The sequence below is a fragment of the Erigeron canadensis genome, chromosome 2 (assembly GCF_010389155.1).
Source record: "Erigeron canadensis isolate Cc75 chromosome 2, C_canadensis_v1, whole genome shotgun sequence".
NCBI classification, from domain to species: Eukaryota; Viridiplantae; Streptophyta; class Magnoliopsida; order Asterales; family Asteraceae; genus Erigeron; species Erigeron canadensis.
Genome location: NC_057762.1, coordinates 2,588,415 through 2,606,607, shown reverse-complemented (window position 1 = coordinate 2,606,607; position 18,193 = coordinate 2,588,415). Strand labels below are relative to the sequence as shown.

The window sequence follows — 18,193 nt, the reverse complement described above, 5'->3', positions numbered from 1 at the left end:
AAAATAATATATATATATATATATAATATTACACAAGTCTTTTGATCGGCCGGAAAAAATAGTGTACAAACACTACTTTTTCAGACACTTACCTTTGGTAGCGATATCGTTGCTAAAGTTGCTAAAGGGGTCACTGCCAAAGGGATGGTCGGGTTAGTAAAAAGGTGGTCGGAAACCCTAACTCAAAATAGAGAAAAACCCTACATTACAGCCACCACATGCCTTTGCCTGTCTCACTGTCTGTCTCCCCCAAGTTAATGGATATGGAAACCCTAACACAAGAAGATGACAATGAATCAGCCTATAAAAGATTTTCATTCCCAAATGAAATCATACAAGAAATCATTTCAAGACTCCCAATCAAACCCATTCTCCAATTTAGATCTGTATCCAAACATTGGCTATCCCTCATTTCCCATGATCCTTGTTTCCCCAAATTGCATTTCAATCGCTCTCTCGCCACCCACGACCGCACATCCTTTTTCATATCCGCTTTTGACAAACTCACCCAGGAACGACACTTTCTGACGGCACCTCTTGATGGTGGGCCCGTCACTCATCTCATCACACTCCATGATAGTCACTATGATGACAGTGATGCTGAACATCTCAATGGGTTAGTTTTTTTCACTTCTAGAAATGTTCCTATATATGGAAGTTCCGGTTTCGTTATAAACCCGGCCACTCGTAAGGTTTTTAAAGTCCCTCCTCCCCCTAATCGTGACTTTCCGATTTACTTTTTTGGGTTTGATGAGTTTAGTAATGAGCATAATATTTTGTGTACCTGCTATAGTAGTATTCGACACCCCATAGCTATCGGGTTTATGATATTCTCTTTGTCGACTGGTTCTTGGAGACAGATTCCTGTGGATTTGGAGGAGCTTTTTCCTCGTCCACATATAATTCGTCGTATCAAACATAGTGTTTGTGTTAATAGTGTCATGTATTTCATGCTTAATGCAAGTTATCAAATCTTGGCGTTTCACTTGACAACCGAAAAGTTTTCCATTATTAACCTTCCTCAGGGTGCTATTCCACGTGAATTAACTACACGTTTCACCAGGCACGGCAGGGATACTCGGAAGGGCAACTCTCCTTTTTTAATAATAGATAAGGGACTACTTGGAGTTGTTTGTCATGATCTCGTGATGGAAACCAACAAAATACATATATGGTTTTTACAAGACTATGTAAACCGTGTTTGGGTTAGAGAAACCGTTATGGTTCCTGAATCTTGGTTTGATTTAGATTTTTTCAGGCGAATACAGTATTATGATGTGCATAGTTATGTTTCTTCTTGCCGTAGGCTGTCTGGGGATATGGTCAATGCGTTTATCCTTGACATGAAAACTAAAAGTTTCAAACTAGTAAATTTTAATCTGGTTTATGAGTTCCTGCATTCAAATTCAGTGTGGTTTCAGCAAATTAGGAGTTATGTTGAAAGCGTTTTGCCGTTAAGAGAAGAATGAACCATGAATTTCATGATAAGTAGCTCCATTGGGTAATGTCTATCTCGGATGAAAGCTCTTGGAAATGCTCTTTTTTTTTCTATGCAGTCAGGTTTTTACTTTATTTTTTTATCGCATGTACTGGTGGTCTTAAGATGGTTTTAGGATTTCTGATGTTAACTACCGTTCTGTTTATCGTATAATCGTATTTTACTATATTAAGCTTCTATGCTTTGAATACTGCTTTTATTTTCTTTGATTAACTATTATGAAAATTGTTTTTAATTATCGTGTAAGTAAAATGGTTGACATCATTTTACTGGCATAATTTATGTATCCTTTTTTATGTTGGAAAATTGGAAGGTGGTTAAATTTGATGATCAACTGATTCAAGACAAACCTGACCCATCTTGACTCCCTAGTCCTTACCCAATCCATCCCTGTTTTGATGCCACTTTAAAATAAAATGTGATCTGGGCTAATTCTCCAGTTTCAGTTTTTTTATTTTTTTAATTTTTCTGTCTGAATTTGTAGTTTCATCAGGTCATTTCTTTGTTGAGCCTTTATACATTCATATTTATCATACCATTATCTTTGGCTTCTAATAACATAAATGCAGTTCTGCATAATCTTGGTGAGAAGCTGTATGAATATAACAAGTTCATTGGAAACTTGCAAGGTTTAAACTATATACAAGTCATTAATCTCCGTTTCATTTTCATCTTGTTCTGCTTAATTTTTAAGGTCTGAGTTAGCCTATATTGAAAGAAATATTTCATTATTCCTGGATGAAATCACTCGAGAGATCTTTTCAAGACTTCCAATCAGTATCCAGACAATGGCTATCTCGTATTTCTCATCCTTCATCCTCCAATTTCACTTCATGTGCACCACCATCCATGGCTGCCACACTTCCTTGTTCGTCTGCAGCTATGGTTCAGCCACTAACAAACAACACTTTTTATCCACACTTCAAGATGGTGGACTCATCACTCTTCTAGTCACACTCGACAACGCTTCTTGTACTGATAGTGAGTTAACCACTTCTGCCCAACATCTAAACAGGTTAGTCTTTTTCTCTTTCTATCGATTTGTTAGAAACAGATTTCTTTAAGGCTTTCAAACTCCCCGTTCCTACTACGGATATCAAGTTTGTTCCTCGTAGTTACTTCTTTGGGTTCCATCAACATTGAACTTGTACTTATGTTTTATTCTTTGTTTATTTTTTGAAGCTTTTGGTTGATCTTATTAGTGGGAAGAAGTAGTACTAAGGACCCATATGTAGTGTTTGTGTTAGCAGTGTTATTTATAAGACGGTTGAAACTCATAATTATTCCTAGCATTCAGAGACTTTTAGAGGCTATTCCAAATGGTGTACCACTTGGTTTACTAGCACTGGCACTAGGATGATGAAACTGAATCAGCCTTACATTATCAAAATGAACGGGCTGTAGGGATTTTTTTTCTCATGATCGTGTTATAGAAACCAACCAAATGCATTTTAGGATATTACAAGATTATGACAATCGTGTTGGCGTTAGAAGAACCGTAAAGCTCTTTGAGTCATAAACAGAAACAGAATGCGCTTATCCATCTGATTACGTTATTATGTTAATAATATTGACGAGATTGTGTTTTTCTTAAGAAAGTTGTCTAAGGATGTGATCAGTACCTATTTATGATATGAAGACTAGAAGCCATAAATCGGTACAATTTACTATTTTACTCTTAATCTTTTAAAAGAATGGCTTTTAAAAGTGTCTCCTATTATTGCAAGATGTTTCTAAAAATTCAAAGAATGTAAGCCCCTTTTGACTTTCCTACTATCTTCTCCTCAAGCGGCACATATATTATCCAAGGTATGATGCTCTGTTAGCCTAATATGCATTTTTACATCTCATCTGAATCATGCAATGGTTGATTGTTCAGTAGATTGATGTTAGTCAGGAGATTTCATGGGATTTTGAATGTGGCAATAGGAACCAGTTGGAGCAGTTTAGGTAATGGGTCGGTTGGGTTGACTTGTCACACTTTATATTAGAAGTCCATTTCAATGCATATCCAACATTCGAAATCATTTTATTCAATAGTTTAGATCATTCTTGTAAGTAACACAATCATTATTGATGGTTACTTGAAAAAGAATCATTCAATCTGAACCCATTATGACCTGGATTACCCTAGTGGCACCGATGGCACACTATCAATGATAATTTAGTTGTGTTCCATATTCCAAAACGCGGGCAGGCTTCTACTGGTTTATCCTTTGGGAAAATTTTATCTATTGTGTCATGTTATTCTTTCTTCGTTTATAAAACTCCACAGATGCAGGTTATGAGAAAATTTTATTTATGCTAAAACACACAACGACAGTGGTGGAGTCTCATGAGAAAATTCCACAATGGCTCGAAAAAAAACCATAAATAGACTTTAAACTCCGGAGATGCAGATTATCTTAGTTCAGATATACACATGCTTACAAGAAGATCATCTTATATAATTTCATTAAATAATATATATTCAAATAAAAAAAACATGATATAAGAATCAAGACTAATCAGTACTATCTTTCTTAAAACATGCTATATCTAATCAAACAAAACATTTAGTATCCTTCTTAAGGGATAATCAGTTGATCATTGCACACTAATAAGTCCTCACTTTATTCCTCTCTTAAAGGTAAACATGCTTTCAACATGACTTATAACTTGATTAAATTCTACTTTGTTACTGTTGGAATGTAGAAATCTATCACCAAGAGTAAATTTTACCAAGTTAATACAGAATCTTCACGTCATAGACACGTAAACTCATCACATTGTCAGACAACGTTATTCAGGAACACACGATCTCTTCCAAATTCGTAGAACCTAATGGGTAAGGGCAACCCAAAGTACTATTCCATAATGGCTCGGATAAAGGAACAGTTTCTCTAACCCAATTACGATTTTCATTGTCTTGTAATATCCGGATATGTAATTCCTTGCTTTTATTGACACAAACAACTCCTAACAAGCCATTGATGTTTATGAGGGATTCCTTTGTCAAATTATCGTCTGAATTGAAGTCAAATGGAAGGTTAATTGTAGAAAACGCCTCCGTTTTCAAGTCAAATGCTAAGATTGCATTAGATCCACTTTTGAACATCAGATGTATTACACTATTAACACAAACACTACTACTCATGAAGCCAGGGTTGCAATACATCGCCATAGTCATATCAACAGGAAGCTGTTCCACATCAATCTTTCTCCACGAATAATTTGACAAAGAAAAAATCATAAACTCAGGATCAGTAGTTGTAGGTAAGTAGGGATAAAAAAATCGTGATATTCAAAATTTTATGCTCGTTTATGGACTCGTCAAAACCAAAAAAGTACAAGGTTTCAACATCCTTATAATCAGTTCTAATTGGGACAGGCAGCTTGTAAGATTTACGCGTGCTAGGATTAAAAATATAAGGGTGATTAGTATTGGGAATGAATCCGTTGGTAGTAAATAAGACTAAACCATTGAGATGTTGGGGTTTTGAATTAATAAAAATACGATAATCGTTCCAAAATGCCATGACAGGTCCACCGTTATGAGGGGCAGTACCGAGAAACTGTCGTTTGCTTGTCCAGTCGAAACCAGCAATCAATAGGGAGGTGTGGAGGTTTTTGGATGTGGAGAGAGTGAAGTGGAGTTTGATGAAGGATGGATGGGATATGAAAGAGTGCCATTGTTTCGAAACTATTCTGAATCGGAGAATGGATTTGACAGGAAGTCTTAACAGGATCTCTTCCATGATTTCGGTTGGCATTGATATTGATTTATTTGCTGCTTTATGAGGTTGTTGTCGATCATCATCATCTGTCATGTCGAATAATGTTGCTGATGTTCTTGTTTTAGGGTTTATCATTAAGTTCAAAAGGTTTTTGCTAATCCGGCCTGTTAAATAGGATGCTACGGATTAATTGTTTACAATACGATCAATACGTATCTTTGATAATAATAAGTTAAAAGAAACCTTTTATAAAGATTTCATATTCCCTAATCATACATATTACCTCCCACCTTCTAAACACAAGTAATGTAGAAAACTAACGAGTTTTTTCTCTGAATTTTAGTTAAGCTGCTTAAACTAGTTATATACTTACCATAAAAATTTACGAGAGAAAGTCCCCGCACGTTGCAACGGTGAGATGGTGGGGTGATAGGTCATAAGATGTGATAGGTCATAGAGTGTGATAGTCAAATGTCTTAGCTGTACGGGTTCCGCCCTTGGATTTAAAAAGCCGTCGAAAGTATATAGAATGACCTATCTAATGAAAGAAAATGAAACTTTAAAAACATCCATATAATTTTTATAACTTATCAATGTATGGTTTTTGAGATAAATTTGAATGAATTAGAAGAATAATATGATTAATGGAAGAGAGAAAAAAAAATTACTGATTGAGATATGAGGAGAGAAAATAAAAATAAGTGGTTGAGATTTCTTCTAATAACATTATGAATAAGTCACAAGGGTATTTTGAGGTTTTCAACTATAAAATGAAAATAAGAATATATTAAGATGGGGTTAAATTAAACATATTAATTTCTTAAAATTTTAAGGAGGGAAGACAATTTATTTTATAAATATGTATAGAAAGGTTAACTTTTGATATAAAATTTACAACTTTTTTGTGACACCCCAATATTTTAAGGTAAAAGAAAATTAACCATTTTCATAGTTTTGGCATTAAATTAATTTCATAGTATTTTGTTTTGAGATAAGGGGTTAATTTAGTTGGAACTTTAGTGGCTAGCGGGTATTTTACCCACAAAAATTAGAATGGGACGTGGCTATCATGAAATAAGCCAACCAAATCTTCCTTATGACTCATAGTTTCCCACTTCAAAATTCTACTCTTCACCTAAATATCTTATTTTCTCAATTCTTCCAAAGTACATGCAATTGAATCTTCAATCATAAATTAAAAAATCTTAATCCTTGAACAATAACAATAATCATCACCATTTAGCTTAGAAATTGAAATTGAGGGTTTGATTGGAGGTGGTGGTGGCCGAAAATTCTAGGAAGAAAAAGGGGAAGAATTGTGATTTTGAGAACCCTAATCCTTTGTCTTTCACTCTTGAGGTATTTATTTCCTTAATCTTAGTTTTAATTGTTATTGAAATTTAGGATTCTTAGCTTTAGAATTGGGGGTTTTTGTTATTGGAGATTTTCAAGTAAAACCCTAACTAAATTTGATTTATAAATGGATAATTTGATTGAAAGAGATGTTGTTAATGAAAATTCCCCATGGTAAGAATCTTATGTTTTATGGTGTTTGGCTAGTGATTAAGAAATAAAGCTTTATTATGAGAATTTGGAATTTTGTTGGAAAAGTGTTGAGTAGCCAAACACCATGATGTTAGAATTGAGAAATGCAAGTAGTTACATGTAAGGCAATTGAGTCATGGAGCTCATAGATGATATGTGTTTATTCTTGAATAGGTATTGAAGATTGAATTGTTGAACTTGTAGCCTTATTGTGTCAAGTAGCCAAGTTTGAGGTGAGTGTATATGCATATAATCATATTCTTGTTATTGAGGTCATAGGTGGGTAAATTCCTATGACCCATAGTTGATTGTTTGTAAGAACTAGTAGGTGGGTAAATTCCTACTAGTCATGTTGTATGTAAGAGCTAGTAGGTGGGTAAATTCCTACTAGCCAAAAATATCCATGGCCATGTTGAAAATGAATGTATGTTGTTTGATTTGTATGAAAAGGCTAGCTTGCAAGGCTTATATGGTGCTTGATGCACAAAGTTGAAATGACATGATTATGATTGTATGTGTATGCATTCACTAAGCGTAGCTTACATTTTAGTGTTTAACTCTCTTATAGGAGTTGGTAGTAGCAAGAGCAAGGAGGTTGTAGAGTGAAGTTCAAGTGAAGTCTTTTGTCATCTCAAAGGTTGGCATCTTGGGTAATTGGGTAGAACATCCCTTTGGTACCTTTTGGCTCTTGATACATGTTATTTTTGGTCAAAACAGGTCTATCTTGGTATAAAACCTGTGATAAGGTCAAGTTTTTAGCTATTTGGATTGTATATGGTATTGTAAGCATCTAGTAGGTCAATGACTCGGGTAAGCGACCCGTTTCGTTGTACATTGATTCTTTTGGTCGAACAATGGTTGTAATTATCATATTTCATGTCAAATACTTGTTTGAAATTTGAAATGTAGTGTTATGAAGCTTAGAATTGTGTTTGGAAAGATTACAATTTGAGTCAAGTGTCAAATTGGGTCTTTTTGTTGTTCGGCCCAAATATGTGGCACGTACAAAAAATGTATGTGACACATTTTAGGTTCTGTTCGGATTTGGGTCATTTGTGTGGCACATACACTATGGATGTGGCACATGGAAAACTGAAAATCAGGATATGTGGCACATATTTGCTTCTATTCTGGTTTTAACTCAAAAATGTGACACATGTATATAAGCATGTGGCACACCTGGGTAAAAAAAATATAAATAAAAATAAAAAAATCTTATAACTTTTATATTATCATACACGGAGTTTGGTCGTTACATTTTTACACTTAATCGAACGATTATGTCTCGTATCCTTATAAAGCCAAACCCACCTATATTATGTAAACAGTAGCCCAGTCGGCTATAAATGGGAAAAAAAAATTTTAACAGTCGTTTTTCAAGGGTGTTTTATCAAACAAGTTTTCGAAAAAAAAGAATATACAACCGGGTAAACCGGTAATGCAATTACCAGGTTCGAATATTTGGCTCGAAACCGGTATTTGAATTATCAGTTTCAGGAAAAGTACATTTGAAGCCAGTATTTCGATTACCGGTTTCACACATTTGCAGAGTGATGTGACAAGCCACATTACGAATGATGACCACTATAGTTGACCAAAGCACCGATTTCGAAACCGGTATTTCGATTACCGGTTTCGAATATAATATATATATATATATATATATAATTCGGGTGTTTATATATAGCATTTGTAACATACACATCTTTTAAGCATTTGTTTATTTAAACAAAACTTATGGCTTCTTCATCGTCATCTTACTCATCGTCACCACCTACGGTAACATTTCATGCATTGAAAGCGCAATGTAAAGAGGATATAGACGACGGGTATGAACTTTACCACAAAATTAATGATTGTAAGCTTCTTATGGAACAAAGAAAGCTCGAGCATAAGAAGAAAATCAAAAAAATAAGGAAAAGGGGCAACGGAATCATTATAAGTGAAGAAATGCATAACGAATATCTTGATACAACATTACCAAGTTCCAAGTATCGACGAAATAACTTCTAAACTTAAGAAATTGCTAAAGTTAGATTGACAAAAAAATCGACTTCGCGACATATTATAAATTGCAAGCTGAAGACGGTTTCGGTTAAAATGTTTATGTAGTATTTTGAATATGTATTATTCTTATCTAAATTTATGTATTATTATTATCTAAGTTTTATATCGTTATTTTGAATATGTATTATTTTAATGTAAGTTTTATATTGACCTTGTTCTTTTTTATAAAATATCGATTAAACAACATTATGAAAAACAGATATTCGTTAATAAAAACATTAAAAAAATTGCAAATATTTATTAATAAAAACAAAAAAAATACATAATATAATCTATCTTTGACCCCCCCATTCCACATCCTGGACGATTGGTACGAACTCGACGACTTCTTCGCGGCTCCGCATATTGTTGTTGTTGTCGTGGTTCTTCCTCTTCTCCTTCTTCTTCTTCGTCTTCTCCTTCGTCATTTCCCATATTTGTAACTGGCCGTTGGGAAGAACTTGGATAAGGAGAGAAGTCTTGCATCGGATAAGGAGAGATGTTTCGTGCCGGTTCACCGGTTCCGTAAAAATCAGGTGCAAAATAATTTAAAGGGATATCGAACAGATTAAGTGGTGGTGCATTACGAGTGTAAAGTTCGTTAAGTTCGTTTATAAACCATTTAACTTTGTGTAAAGTTTCATGATGTTTTATTACAATCCATTTGTTCTCATGATAACATTACGAGTGTTTTTCTTAATTTTTTTATATCTATTTTTAGAGGTTGATTGTGAGGGGATCAACCCCTATTCTAGTTACTACAAAGTTAGATTGGGACTATTTTAGTTGTATTAAGAAGTAGAGTCGTAACCCGTTGCAGGATTAGCTAGTTTGGTGCTTCTTTAAATTTAATATTAGGTTGACTTTCATAGTCTATGGCTACATGATTTCAAGAGGAAGTTCATGCAATTTATCTTTTAAGTTACTAGTCACCATTGAGTCAAGTTATAATGCTCAGATAGTGAGGTTCAAGTCTTTGTGTTGGGGGTAAAGTTCTTGTGTAAATACTTTTCTTTAATCGTACTTCATTTCCTTCCATTAAAAGGTTCGATTTGTCAATTATTAGTTTAATAATCAGATAGTGACAATCGGATTATAAATTGGGGATTGAGGCACATTTTTTGCTTCTAAAATCAAAATCATTAGAAAGAAAAAAAAATTATTAATATGTAATGTCCGTAAGATGGCTTAGCTATTCTTCCGCAACTCTTACGAGCAAAGTAGTGTACTGACAAATAAAAACTAGTTTTATATGAAAATATCAAGGTTAAGTAGTGTTACTTTCGTTTCTTTCGGTTTTTATATATATAAATTTACATAAGAGATAATAATATTCTTCTATTAATTTGCGTGTGAAGATCGGTGAGACCTACGCTGCCTGGTTGAAGTACGTGAAGGAGGCCGCTAAACTTTTCAAAGGATTGACCTTTAAGGGTCCAGTAACACATAAGGAAATAGTTGTGTGAAACGGTTGTGAATTTAGGGAGGAGATGAGCTCCACTGCTACGAATCACCTACGAACATGTGATGGACGCAAGAAGAAGAAGCTTGTTCAAATTAGAGATATAGACGTGCCAAGGGTAATGTCACTGCAAATCTTGAGAAGAATATTAAAGGAGGTGGTCGTAAGAAGGGAAATGTCAGTGCAACTCTTGGGAAAAGCAAAGGAAGAAGTGGTGGTAAGAAGTTCAACAAGAAATAATCTAGATTGGTGTTCAAAAAGATGGATTGACTTGCAGATTTTATGGATGCAGTGATATATTCCCCTTATTGGTTATTTGTCTTTCTATGTTTACTACCATGTTTATCTACTGTAATCTTGAACTATGTTTGGTAAAATAGAAAAAATATATGTATATTCTTCAGTTACACTTTTTAATAAAGCTTGTGTGAAAGGATTGAGGTAAAAGAACGTGACTTAACCAGTGTGGTGACCCTAAATAATCCTGGTAACTTTGACTAGGATTGTGGTTAACTTCACTTGTGTCAAACCCAATTTTCATCCTTTGAATTTCATATAGACCGTTTGCTTGGAGGAATTGGGGCATTAGAATACGTGATTTAAACCAGCGTTAACCTCGACTAGGTTTGTTTCTGATTAACCACACTTGTGTTTGTCCAATTCTTGACCATTGAACTTCATGTGGACCTTTAAAACCTGAATTCATCAAGATTCCTTAATATTGGATTCTTAGACTATGTACCATTGGACTAATTAATATATATATATACTAGTCCTAATACTCGTACGATATACGGTAGTTATATAGATTGTATGATAAAATTTTTTGAATATGCCTCATATATGATTCGGAAGTATGAAATCAATTGTGGTTAAAATAACCGATGATCGAAGCTAGATAATAATAAACAATAATATAAGAATATGACTTGAATAATTGAGAAAGAAAAAGAGACAATTTATTAACGAGAAACGATTAGTCAAATAAGTTTATAATGTCTTTTTTATTAATAAGCTAAGAGTTAGAGTTTATGTCCAAGTTTAATAAGAAAATTGAATTTATATACAAATAAAAAAAACTAATTTGATAAAATAAATTAATTAAAAGGACATGTGTCTATCAATGATTACGCCACATGCCGTTTCAAGAATATCTTAATCCTGTTTTAGTTTATTAGTATATATATATATATATATGGAAAAAGGGTATATAAGGTTGTCCGACACCTAAGCTTAGGTATGGAACCCATCACATACTAAAATTTTATTATTTATTGTTTAATGAATAAATGTATGGGCCCCCATAATTTTTATGGTTTAAAAATTTAATATGTGAGTGTCTCACATCTAACCTTAGGTACATAACAGTCTTATATTCTCATCCCCTATCTATCTATATATATATATATATATATATATATATATAGTATAAGAAAATTTAAAACTTGGATAAGTTTTACAAGCAAAGTAGTATACTAATAAATAAAAAACTAGTTTATATGAAAATATAAAGGTTAAGTAGTATAATTACTTTCATTTCTTTTGTTTTTTATATATACATAAGAGATAATAATTTTCTTCGATTACACTTTTTAATAAAGTTTGTGTGAAAGGATTGGGGTAAAGGAACGTGACTTAACCAGTATGGTGACCATAAATAATCCTGTTGACTTCGACTAGGATTGTGGATAACTTCACTTGTGTGAAGCCCAGTCTTTATCTTTTGGAACTGTAATAATCATAAAATTTTTCTAGTTTAAAATCATATGTATATCTAAATCTGACATAATATTGAACATATAGAAAAAATAGCAGAAGCCCAAACGACATTCTTATGCATTGTTGTATAATTTATACTCCGTATTAATTGATGCAAATGATCTCAAAATCAAAAGACTACCAATAGACTACCTAAGAAAGAGAATAGGCTTGTTCACATGTTGTGGCATTCTTGTAGAAGTGGAAGTGGATGAACACATGTATTGGCTCTCAGCAATACAAGATGCTGTAAAAATCATACATTAGTAATGTAAAATAAATTACAAGTTTATGGAATCACCTGAATAAAGTTGAGTACATGGATTTTAGGATTCAGTAAAACTTCTTGTTTTATTGGCATATAAGATAGAGAAAGAACCTAAAAAACCATCCAATAAAGTATTATCCACTTATTTGACATAAAGACCAAAATTTAACGATGTATGACATTTCATCAAATAGGTTGCAAACCATGATTCCTGAATTATGATTAACAATAAACCAAAAAAATGGAACATAAATATGCAAGGATGGAATATCGATTAAAGTTTCAATAAACATTACCTTTTTTGCAAAGTATTTTCTCCCCATTATGAATAAAGATATACTTAAAAAACATAAATAAATATGTATGTATGTAACATCTGTTTCCAATCAATCTTCACCCAATTTTAATAACCAATTAATTGTTTGATCTTGTTATCTTGTTAAATAGAATCAAAGTTCTTGATAAATTATGAGGATTGATTAATCGAAAAAAATAGAGGTAGAGAATTAAGTTCAGTAATTTTTATTTTATTTTAATTGATAGGTATGATTTAAAAAAAACATAATAATGATGTCATTGTATAAGTGTAGGAAAAACCAAGCTTGCCATGTTGAATTTTTTTAAAAAAGTAAATTAGTTTTTTAAAAATAATTTTCTTTTCTATTTATATATAAGAGGAGATGTTTTTGGAAAAGAAAAAAGAATACACTAGATAAGAAAAGATAATAAAACTTGGTATATTTTTTTGTCTTTAGGGTTTTACTTAAAAAATTTTACACTACTCAATCCATCAATTTTTTTCTTTCGAAAATGGAGACATCGCTTCGATACGGCGGAGACTCCACCGCATTGAGAGTGAATTCAATCAACCGCGGCAGCGGCGGCAACAAAAAGTCACAACCAACCATCGGTAGATACCTCGGCGGCGGCGATACCTCCGCCCTTAAAATTCACGCCAAACAACACTTCCGTATCGATTCCAACACTCGCCTTCAGGTACCTACCTACTATTCTCTTTTTTTCTTTTTCTTTTTTTTTTTTTTTTTTTTTTTATCTTTTAATATAAATATAGTTATAATTATTATCCTACATTTTTATATATGAATTATAGTTGTATATTGTAATAGGGTTTACTGTATCATTTCTGTAACATTTTACATCCCTATATATTCCAACTTTTAGGTAATTAATTTAACATCAAGCTGTTAAATATTCAAATTAATTACGGATGTTAACTGGAGGAAACCTGGACTCGGCTCGTTTAATAGTATTTATTATTGTAGGAGCGTAAACTCGAGTGTTTATTATTGCTATAGCTTGATGCTCTGAGTATTGTTTGGTTATTATTTGGAAGAAGAAAAAAGCACCAGTTTTCTAGTTACGCTTGAGAGCTTGAATAAGCTCGTATATGATTGTAATTGAACTTATTTTGCTCCGTTAAAGATCTCGAGAACGGTACACGCGCGTTGCGGCGGTGATGGAGGTGATGGGGTGATCTCCCGGTAGGGCTCCGCCCTCGGATTTAAAAATTCGTCGAAAGTATATCAAATGACCACTCTAATGAAAGAGCATGAAATTTTAACGCCCATATAATTTATAGTTTATCGATGTAAGGTTTTTGAGATAAAAGATTTTTAATGAATTAGAAGAATAAAATGATTTATGGAGGAGAGAGAAAAAAAATGATTAGTTCAGATTTGAAGAGATAGAAAGGGTATTATAGTTATTCTAGGTAAATATAGAATAGATAGGATGGACATTTTGGGGAAGTAATGTTGAAACTTAAAATCAATATTGAAAATTAAAGTTCAATGTTAAAATATAGAGGAAAATTGCTTTATAATATAGTATAGATAAACGTAGCTTCAACAACGCTCTTTCGAAGGGGAAAGAGTGGTTTGGAATCCCTGTCCTCAAACAATTAATGATTTCCCCATTTTGTTTCAATTAATATAGAAACAAACTTCTTATTCTTTCTCCTAACCAAAGAAAATTTCAAAATTAATAATGACCCCATGTTTCTTAAAAAAGAAAAACTAACTTTTTATATTTTAATAAACTTTATCTTCAAATGTGTTCTCTGATCTTGGAAACATTTAAAACGCAATGTAATTTTCAATACGCTATGTAATGGTCTGTTGCTTAGGGTAAGAAATATCTTTGTAGTTTTCTCTTTTGATTTAGTTTGGGTGTAGAGATAACAGTTTGTTATTCTTCATTTTGTTATTATCAGGGCAAATTAATGCAAATGCGTGTTTCATTTTATCATTTTCACACTTTGACTTATTAGTTTATACTCATTTTGAACTTATTTACTTGGTTATAAAAACTGCACCATAGGCGCGCTTAAGCGCTAGGCGCAAGCTTTTGAGCTTTTTGGTACCTAAGGCGCAGGGTGTACAAAAAGGACTCGCTTTTTGGACTTAAGCGTCACCTAGGCGCAAGCCTTAGAGCTTTTTGTACACAACATGAGTTTTTTCCTTAATAAGTAAATTTTTTTCCATTTCTTTCTCAACAAGATTTATCTCTTCTCTCTTCTTCCTCAACGATGCCAACAATCTTTTGGGGGTTTCTTTACAAACAACCAAATATGATCAAAGCTGGACTAATACGAGGCTCTTAATGATGGTGTTTTGGTATTTTCTGTGTTATAAATACTATATAAATACTCGTAGTTTATAAATTTTATTTCATAAGTGTGCACCTTGTGTACAAAAAGCTCGCCTCTTTTGCACTATGCGCTTCTGAAATGGACCTTGTCGCTTATGTGCGTCTTTGTATTTTAAAACCAAGCTTATTAGTTTATAACCATTTTTAGTAGACTTTTATTAACCTTGAGAAGTTGGCACTAATATGTTTAAATGTGATGTGTTTCTTTTTTGTTTCACATTATAAAAACTACATTTACATCTATTAATTGACTAGACAATTATTAAAATTATATATTTATATTTATGATTAATTTTAAATATCTGCTTCACAAATATCAATATAGTTATGTTAATAACCATGTGATGTTAATGTTACTACAATACAAGTATACAAAGTATATGAAATAAATATAATAAACCTAATACTAATGAATATAACCTGTAAGAATATAAAAAATGTTTATGTTTTGCAAATATTAAGGATTTTTCCATAATATATAGTGTTTTATACGCAAATTAAAATCTGCAATGGTACTGATTAGTCAAATATATATAAATCGTTATAGTAACACTGCCCGTCTATCTACATGAAGGATTCATGCATAATGCAAAGTGCCTTATGCGTAAACAAAATTCAAGGTGGTACTTATTAGTCATTCAATTATCTATAAATTATTATCATATGTTACCTGTGTCTCCACATGGTCTAATGACTTAAATCACGCTCAACAATGTTGATGATTGCTTGTTTGCTATTGACATTGTGTGAACTATTGCACATTTGCACTCCAGTTATTTTTAGCTTACTTCTAGCTTTCGTATAGACATTTAGTCTTTTGATATTTGAGCACTTCTATGGTAGAAGTTTTTTTTTTGGAACTTTTAGTAGGGTTTATTTATTGTGAATAACGGGATCTAGTATTTGTGAGGCTTGCAGCAGGCCCTTGGACCCATCTCATCATGTGTTAGTGTCTATATATTTAGCTGTGGGTTTCTTTAAATAGTAAGTGGGAAGAATAATAGCATTCGGTTATAGGCCTGTGAGATCCAGGAACTGAAATTTTTTAGCAGATGATGGGGTTTGGATTCTCCATTTTTAATTTCAAGACCATTGCCTTAAAATTTTGGGTATCCCCAAAGTGAATGCTTTATCAGATGTATAGAATAGATGGACCTTGATATCTGGCTGGATTGCAACCTGAAGTAGTAAACATATTTGGGGTTGAATGCTGATTTAAATTGTTGAAGGTCAGGTAATCTGAGACTCTGAGTACACTTAGGTGCTAACAAATTGATATATTGTCTTTATATTCATGACATGTATTTGTTTATTATTAGCTAATTAGTCATCCAGAATTCCAGATACATTTTTTGAAACTTCCTTGATTTTTTTTTATCTATTATCAGTGCATATCAGCCGACTATTTAGCATATAACTGTTTCAGCTCAAACTTTGACGGTCATTATCGTAAGATTAGTATATATTCTTATAGTTTGTTGCCCTTTTGCAGATTAATGGAGAACTCGATACAAAGGTCGGATATCCGACTTTCTTCAGTGCACTCTTGAGATACTTTCCCCCTGAAGTGCGACATCTTACCTTGTTTTATGTCTGCTGAACTTAACTAACTTTGACATGAAATTGTATTTTTATTACTTACCTAATTTATGTTTTCTGGATCTTGATCATTATATGCACTGTTTATAGCTGTCAGCGAAGATTGGAGCCGGGCTACAGTATGATAGACGGGAAAAGCTTCATTATACTGTGCGTGGGAAAAAAGCATTTCCACTAACACCGGAACGTTTTGTCAACTTCGTAGTTAAGGGACGTTGCAATCTGGACAAAGAGTTTAAGCAGGTTGGTGTTTGGTAGTACTGTTTTGGGAGGATTGTTGTCATCTTTAAATAGAAGTGTTTTGTCATAATCCCTATAAATAAACTATGACGCAATTGTTTAACTTACCATGAAGGGATTTTTCTAGATATTGTTTTGGACTTTTGGTTCTCTTATACTCTCCTGTATTTCTGACAGCCAACACCAAGTGGAGCAGCTGAATTGGTTTGGAACATTCTAGATTTTCAGAAAGACCAAGACTTAAGAATTAAAGTTGGCTATGAAATTGTGGACAAGGTATTGATCATTAATGCTTTGTTGCTTCACATCACATGAGTCAGATGCACTAGTTATCAGAGGTGGCAAAATGGAGGGTTTGGCATGTTTGTTAGCCTTTCATGCAGATCAAAACAAGTTGGGTTTGATTGACCCCTTTAAATTATTTTTCTGTTAGTTATATATCTAGTTATTAGATAAGACTTAAAATACGTTTTCACAGTGGCATCTAATTCGCTTGACTAAAGTGATTTAAGAGGTTGAAAACAATTGCAAACACCGTGGATCAGTTTCACCCCGTTTGACCCGCTTGGCACTTTGCATTTTTGGCAGTTTTAAAACTATATAACCAGTTGCATGTGAAACTTATAACCCAAAACAACCTGTTGTCAAGTAAATGGGCTCAGTTTGCCACCTTTACCTCTCACCCTTTTAACGTATGCATATCTTCGTACTGCCTCGTAATAGGATTCGTAATATAATTAGATCTTGCAATATGTCAAAGCTCCTTTGCAGCTTGTTACATCTTGGAAAACTCATTTCTTTACTAAATTTGTGTTTGCAGGTTCCATATGTACAGTTCAGGGAAAACAATTGGACATTTAGTGCTGATGCTAATGGCAAATGGAATGTGAGATATAACCTATGAGTGAAACATTTGGTATGTTTTTTATTGCAAGATTTAAGAGAAAACCAGATAGTTCGGGTAGGTTTGTAGAGTCCACTACTGAAAGGACCTAATTCAGGTTTTTAATGTATACTCATTTTTATAAATTACTATCAAGCTTTTATCATATAATGCTGCTACTTTTTCTCATTCATCCTAGTGTGTATCCTATATTAAAGCTTTCAGGGATTATGACAACCATAATCTAATGAGCCAACTATATATTTCCTGACCAGTTCTTGAGATTAATGTCTTCTATTTCTTACTTTATATGAGGCCAAGTTAGATGGTGACAGGGTGTATGTTTTAGGTGTAGGAAGTTCTACATTTGTTCTGTTAAATAAGTTGCCTTTGAAAGCAACTCTTTATTGCTTCTTAAATTTCAATGATCTTGGCTATCTGAAAACATACCTTCTGGACACTGCTAAATTGATTATTGAAACTTCAAGTTGTGATGGTCAGTTTTATA

General features: G+C 33.0%; 3 protein-coding genes across 3 annotated transcripts; 2 read left to right on the top strand and 1 right to left on the bottom strand.

Moving 5' to 3' along the window:
- The first annotated feature begins 94 nt into the window (after nucleotides 1-94).
- LOC122589350 (putative F-box protein At3g23960) lies at nucleotides 95-1,664 on the top strand. The gene has a single exon (XM_043761637.1). The coding sequence runs from the start codon at nucleotides 219-221 to the stop codon at nucleotides 1,467-1,469; it is 1,251 nt and encodes a 416-aa protein (XP_043617572.1). The 5' UTR covers nucleotides 95-218; the 3' UTR covers nucleotides 1,470-1,664.
- A 2,619-nt stretch (nucleotides 1,665-4,283) lies between these two features.
- LOC122586757 (F-box/kelch-repeat protein At3g06240-like) lies at nucleotides 4,284-5,307 on the bottom strand. Its single transcript, XM_043758745.1, has 2 exons — nucleotides 4,829-5,307; nucleotides 4,284-4,698 (listed from the first exon to the last, which is right to left on the bottom strand). Exons 1-2 carry the CDS (start codon nucleotides 5,305-5,307, stop codon nucleotides 4,284-4,286), a joined length of 894 nt encoding a protein of 297 aa, XP_043614680.1.
- A 7,743-nt stretch (nucleotides 5,308-13,050) lies between these two features.
- On the top strand, nucleotides 13,051-17,878 carry LOC122588868 (outer envelope pore protein 21B, chloroplastic-like). Its single transcript, XM_043761084.1, has 5 exons — nucleotides 13,051-13,289; nucleotides 16,456-16,530; nucleotides 16,653-16,805; nucleotides 16,980-17,078; nucleotides 17,623-17,878. Exons 1-5 carry the CDS (start codon nucleotides 13,104-13,106, stop codon nucleotides 17,704-17,706), a joined length of 597 nt encoding a protein of 198 aa, XP_043617019.1. The 5' UTR covers nucleotides 13,051-13,103; the 3' UTR covers nucleotides 17,707-17,878.
- Nucleotides 17,879-18,193: the final 315 nt, after the last annotated feature.